Raw genomic sequence first — 6945 nt, forward strand, 5'->3', positions numbered from 1 at the left:
TTTGAACCAGCGATGTCACCCACCTTCCCATACTTGTGGGAGGTGGAAGTGTAATTAACCCCAATACGATAATACAAGACTTATCTCAGATCACCAGTTTTGTTAAGTAGCAACTTTCAAGCATCAATTAGTAAAGTAAAACATCTTCTTTGGGCAGAAATTAAACATCCAAGGTTATAGGCAAATTTTAATTATATCTAGACCTTAACATTGCATAAGTCCTTAAGCATATTATTTATTGAGTTTTACAGGATGTTCATGGTATTGGAATTGGAAATAGCTTAAATGGGGTGTAGATCCAGAATCTCTGTCCTACATTACAATATATAACATCTATGTATAAGACTCAATGTTTCACTGTAAGTGACAGTGAATCTATGGTTGATACAACAAACATAAGCAATATGCAATAGCTCACCTTTTAACAAGGCCTATTAAGAGTTAAAACCATATACTGCAAACATTTAAACTCTACTGAATTACAAGCCTCATGCGTCATGACAGGTTAAGAAATATGACTACCAGTGAGACAGTTGATCTATTTCTGCAGGGTAGTTCACATTATGGATGTTGGTTGTGGGGTTGCTAGTTTCTGCATACTATCCCCCCGGGATATACAAACACATGTCCTTTGCACCAAAAGATGATATGATGAAAACCCAAAGGAAGTGTTGGTGCGTACTAAATACAGCATATTCATTGTACAAATTATAACACAAACCATTGAAAAATTGTAATATTTATTTACTTCTCATTCTTTGATTACCAAACAGAAAAAAGTTTTGTAAACTTCAATTCACTTTTTCATTACTCTTCTTTTTCTAGCTTTAATTACATGTAGGTGTGCAAATAATAGAGCAAAATCAACATCTAAGTTGAGCTAGGTTTCTTCTGGAAATTTCTTCAATATGAATCATAGACCCAAATGCCGGTAGGGAAAAAAAGAAAACATTATTATATATGTCGAACTGTTGTAGAAAAAGAAAAACAAGGATTACAAAAAAAAAAAAACGGTTACAGAGGGACAAGAAATCTCAATATGCATTTGAAATTTTGAATATTAGTAGAAGTTTAACAGAGCATTACATATGCCTAGCCACAAAAGAAACAAAAAACAAAACAAAACAGAGCATTACATATGCAGCACAAAAAGAGAAAAAAAGAAAAAGAAAAAAAGAAATGCTAGTATATGTCCAGGAAAACAAAAAAAAAAAAAGAAAAGAAAGGAAACAACTAGATTTATAATGCTTCGAAGAAAGATGATTAAAAGAAGAGAAAAAAAAAAAATCTCATCGACTGGATTTCTCACAATCATCCCAGAGTTTGAAATTGTATTATTGATAGAAATCTTCGACGTCTCGCTTGTCTACCAAACGGAACCCTACTGTCTCTACCTCAACGTTCTGGGTAAATATTGTAAACCCAACTTGATGGAATCCCTCCTCATCAATAGACCTGCCAGGCAGACCGTTGAAACCCAAATAGAGCAGCCATAGGTGATGCGATTCAACTTTACCATATTGTGACCAAAAATAAAGCCCACTACTGTTAACATGTGCGTGTAGTCCATCCAGTTCAATCAAATCGATACGAAACCCATATGCGATATCAGAATGCTCGCTGGGTGCAAAAACAACACAAAAAACAGTTCCTTCCAACTCATCAAACCCCGACCGAGGCAATTGTATGTTCACTGAATTATCACGTATGTTCGCTTTTTCAAACCCATTCGGAATTTCTTTTCCAGGAAGAATATAAGGTAACCTCCCCAGTATTTTACCACTTCGTCCCTGAAATATACAAAGCATGATGTTGAAAATTATTATTTATAAAAAAAAAAAGATAGATAAAGAGATATATACTGAAGAAGAAAATTAGGTAATTTCCCAAAGAGAGAAATACCTGAGGTATGTTACTGCCGATTTGAATATTGTAATCCAATTTGAAGCAATTGGTACACTCTACAAAGAAATTAAAATGAGGTAACCTGTTGAGATCATTTCGTGGTTTTGGGCCTTCTGGGAATCTCTCCAGTGAGGTACAATTGTTTAAATTTATATATTCAACTTGTGACGGAATATCTGGTAACGATCCAAGCCTCTTGCAACCATCCAAGTTGAGACTCTCAAGTCTAGATAGTTGAGAGATGCTTTCAGGAAGGGAAACGAAATCATTTCCACAAAGATGTAAAACATTTAGAGAGGATAAGCAGCCAATATCATCGGGAAGACACACAAGATTTTTGCAATCATTTATATACAATTCTGTAAGGGCAGTCAAACGTTTAATGGATGATGGCAACACTTTCATTGCTGTTCCCGTTAAAGAAAGATACTTCAGGCCTTTGAGATTCCCCAGATTCTCGGGCAGGTTGACAAATTTTGAGCATCCATAAAGGTCGATTTCAAATAGTAACTTCAAACTACAAATGGTGTTGGGGAGACACACTAGTTGTTTGCAATCCCGCAAAATCAAAATATTAAGGCCAGTCAAACATTTAACAGAAAAGGGTAATTCTGTAATTGCAGTGCATTCTAAAAGAAGATTTTGTAAGTGCCTCATGTTTCCCGAGAATTCTGGAATTTTCTTGACTTTTGAACAAGAAGTAAGATTAAGAGTCACAAGAGACTCTATTTCAAACTTGTCTGGAAGACTAGCTAGCTCTTGGCATTCTTCTAGATCAAGAAGTTTCAGTTTTTTCAGTTTTCCAATGGATGGGTGAAGTCTGCATAAATTTGAACACTTTGCAAGAACTAATTTCTCAATATTTGGGACTCCTTCAAAGTTGGGGGCTATAATCAGGTTTGAGGAGCCAGCCATATCGATGAACTTTAACTTGTCAAAAATCTATTAAAAAATAAAGTTTAGAATAATTAGCTTTCTAGTGTTTGTTTATTGAAATTTTAAAGCAAATTTGTACGAGGATACTTGTTAACACTCTTACCTTCATTCCTCCCCAAAGTAGTTCAATTTTGCTACGCAACAAACAAAGTTGAACAAGCTCATCTGGCTGAAAACATGGCAACGATTTAGCAGGATAATCACTCCAGTCAAGATATCTTAGAGTATTAGGAAGATATTTGGGGACCTGCTGAGGGCAAATGTTATGAATTCTCAGAAATTTAAGATTGGACAACTTCAAAAAAGCATTAGTGTTCCAAAGTGGCCCTTTTTGTTTTTTTGTTGATGTGAAACTTCGCCAAGATAGAATCTTTTGGATCCATTCCTGAAGAGTAACCAATAGTGCTAATGCTTGCCAAGGTAGAGCACTTAGGACCTTCCCCCAATATGCTTCTTTTTTTTCATGATAAATATTTGTATCCTCGACTCCCCTATAATCTATAGCTTGAACTTTTTTTGATCCCTGAAAATAAAAAAAGGAATTTGTGAAATGTGACATATATTATTAGCATAATTATTCATATATCAACTTTGCTGAATAAGAAGATATGGTATGAGCTCAAGTAAATAACATCTTACCGTATTGTTTTTCAACACATGATCAATATCCTTATAAAACCACAGTCTACTGCGCTCCCCAGGCTCAAGGGACTCTTGACGAACCATGTTCCTACCCATGTCTTCTATTAAATTGTGCATCCACAATTCATTATTTTTGGAAATTTTCAAGAGAGATTTGTCAATGAGAATGCACAATCCAATATGGGAACAACGGCCAAGACTATCTAGCATTTGTATGACATGATCTTTCTCCTCATGATTAAATAAGCAAGCAATATCTTTGAATATATCCTTCACTGAGTCGGGGAGTCCATCAAAACTTATTTTTAGTACTTGATTAATCTCTGGCTTGGGGTCTTCTTTGAGCATCTCTAATGCACTTTTCCATTCAGTAGTACTTCTTTCAAACAAAAATGAACCCAAAACCTCAAGAGCTAAAGGAAGACCATTCGCATATTCTAAAAAACTTGTGGACAGTTTTAAATATTCATCTGGCCCTGGTTCTTTTTTAAAAGCCTTGGAACAAAAAAGACAAAGAGCATCTTCATAATTCAATGCTTTAACTTCAAACATTTCATCTACTGGGAATTCCTTCAATAGCTGCTTATCTCTTGTTGTTATGATAATTCTACTGCCCGAACCAAACCAATCACTCTTGTTGACTAACATTTTTAACTTTTTTGATTCATCTACATCATCAAGAACAAGAAGAACTTTTTTATGCCGTAACATTTTCCTGATCATGTGTTCTCCGTCAAGTTTATTTTGTATATTCAAATTTGTTTCTTTCAATATTTGAGAAATAAGATCTTTTTGTAGTGATAATAAATCCTTTTTCCTAACATCATCAATAAAACAACAATCATCAAATTCTTTAGAAATCATCTTATAGGCAACATTAGCAAGGGTTGACTTGCCCATTCCCCCCATTGCCCAAATCCCTATAGAGCGAACATCATCCTTTAACCATAAAGCTAAACATGACTCCAATTCAACCAGTCGAGAGTCTATTCCTACCAGGCTCTCAATAGCTTCAGAAAATTCGAAACTCAATTTATGTGATATTAGTCTCACAATGCTTTTGACAGCTTCTGAGAGAGGGCTGCAATAAAGAGAGAACAAGAATTGATAATCAATGAATACGTCCCATGAAAAATATGGTAGTTATTAGGTGTTCGATTATGCAGCCCAAAATAAAAATGTGTCAATTGATTTTCTATGACAAAATTATATGAGAATTGATAAAGGTTTAATGTTTATTTTTATTTTTTAAAAAGATAGACTTGTTAAAGGTTAGAGCATTCACATCAGCATGTGTATTTTACACATCTATTTTTACACTAAAAACCTATTTTTTCTACTTTACACATTCACTTTTACAAAACACATACATCAATTCATCTATTTTACAAGATATTCCCACAAAATATACATTATACTCTATTTTTTTTTTTATTTCTCACCAACCACCTCTCTTAAATACGCGCCCTCTCTCTCTCTCTATACTCATTTTCTGATTTCTCTCTCTCTCTCTCTCTCTCTCTCTCTCTCTCTACACCCATCTCTCTGGCCTTCCTCTTCCAAATCACAAAACCCATCCGCCACAGTTCCGATCCACCAAACGCCACCGCTCCGCATCCGATCCACAACTCCGCTCCGATCCACCAAACGCCATATCTCCGATCTCCGCTCCGCTCCGATCCACGCTTCACTCCGATCTCCGCTCCGATCCACCAAACGCCACATCTCCGATCTCCGCTCCGATCTATGCTCTGCTCCGATTCACGCTCCACTCCGATCTTCGCTCTGATCCACCAAACACCACATCTCCGATCTCCACTCCGATCCACCAAATGCCACATCTCCGATCTACGCTCCGCTCCACCAAACGCCACATCTCCGATCTACGCTTCGCTCCGATCCACCAAACGCCACAGCTCCCAACTGATCTACGCCACCAAACGCTGCAGCTCCGAACCACCGCTCCGATCCACTACCAAATCTCAGCCGATCTTCGATCTCCGTGTTTGAGTATCTCTGTGTTTTTTTTTTTTTTTTTTTTTTAAGCAAGTGTATCTCTGTTGATTTATTAAAGTGGATGTATTTGTGTGTGGATGTGATTGTGTGCATCTTAGGAAAAAGAAGAAGATGAGAAGTTAGTTTACTGAGTTTGTTGAGTTGGAGAAGAGAGAGAAAAAAACAAGCGAACAGAAATGATTAAAATAATCTTTACACGAGCTACAGTAACCGTGTATATTTACACGGTTACTGTAGCTCGTGTAAAGAAATACACATTTTTATACAATTATAGAAGAACTAATAGAGAGTATTTTTGAGCAAAAATGTGTAAAAATTGTGTTTTACATAGTTTTACATGATTTTAAAGGCACTAATGCGAATGCTCTAAATAGAGTTAAATATATAAAAGTGGGCCAACCGACCAGCTGAATAGATATTAAATATAAATTACCTATTCTTTACATGATATCCGACAATAGTAGCCACATGATTCAAAGCAGCTTTCCACGTGTCCACCTTCTCCTTAAATTGTTTTTCATGTTCATCAAAGGCCTTTGCAAAAGCTCCCTTTAGTTTCCGCAGATCAGATGGATCCACATTGTAAAAAATAGGTAGAACTATCATTCCCTTTTCTTTTTTGCAGTCAATGATCTTTACAAGTTCTTCTAAGCACCAAATTGAAGATGCATAATTTTCTGAGAGAATGACCACAGCAAATCTGGATTCTTCTATCGCTTTTAAGAGCTCTGGTTTAATAGTCTTTCCTTTCTCAAGTTTTTCATCGTCCTTAAAAGTGTATATGCCCCTCCGTTCTAAAGCATAATTTAGAAAGTCTGTAGCAGTGTTGCGGGTGTCCTCCCCTCTGAAACTTAGGAAGACATCATATTTCCATTGGCTGGTAGAAGAGATAGAAGAAGAACTTCTGAAAGAAGACGAGCTTAAAGCCATTGAATCACAGTATAGATCTGCATGGAGAAAACAAGAATTGAAAAGAAAATAAATTATGAGAGAGAGAGAAAAAAAAAAAACCATTTTGATGCAATCCCTTCATCAGATGGGTCAAACAATACCTCTTTTTTATTTGCTCTTTATGAGAATTGAGAAACCGCAATTGAACTCACACCGTTGAGAGCTCAGAGGTAGTTTTGGGTACAGGGCCGGCTCAATCATAGAAGAAACTAATGCAATCACTGCCCCCAAATAAAAGAAGCCCCTCGATACAAATTAATTACGGCTCCTTCACCTAGGAAAAAAATTTAAGGCGCCACTAATAGAAATAAATTGATACGAAGAACGAAAATTAGGGGCCCTCGAAGAGAGAAAATAAGGCCCTTTGTAACTTATGGTTTATCAAAAAAAAAAAATTAAAGCCCTTTTTCCCAAAACATAGAAATTGAAGAGATAATGTTCCTATTTAAAATCTGAATTAATGGCTTTATAAATAACTTCGTTGATAAAAACTAA

The 6945-nt window shown here is 35.9% G+C and overlaps 1 protein-coding gene across 1 annotated transcript; it reads right to left on the minus strand.

Moving 5' to 3' along the window:
- Positions 1-1021: 1021 nt before the first annotated feature.
- LOC112024774 (TMV resistance protein N) lies at positions 1022-6429 on the minus strand. The gene is made up of 6 exons (XM_065777761.1): positions 5933-6429; positions 5034-5268; positions 3432-4626; positions 2945-3339; positions 1903-2847; positions 1022-1790 (listed from the first exon to the last, which is right to left on the minus strand). Exons 1-6 carry the CDS (start codon positions 6427-6429, stop codon positions 1335-1337), a joined length of 3723 nt encoding a protein of 1240 aa, XP_065633833.1. The 3' UTR covers positions 1022-1334.
- Between the last annotated feature and the right edge of the window lie 516 nt (positions 6430-6945).

The sequence above is a fragment of the Quercus suber genome, unplaced genomic scaffold (genome assembly GCF_002906115.3).
Source record: "Quercus suber isolate HL8 unplaced genomic scaffold, Cork oak 2.0 scaffold_163, whole genome shotgun sequence".
Lineage (NCBI taxonomy): Eukaryota > Viridiplantae > Streptophyta > Magnoliopsida > Fagales > Fagaceae > Quercus > Quercus suber.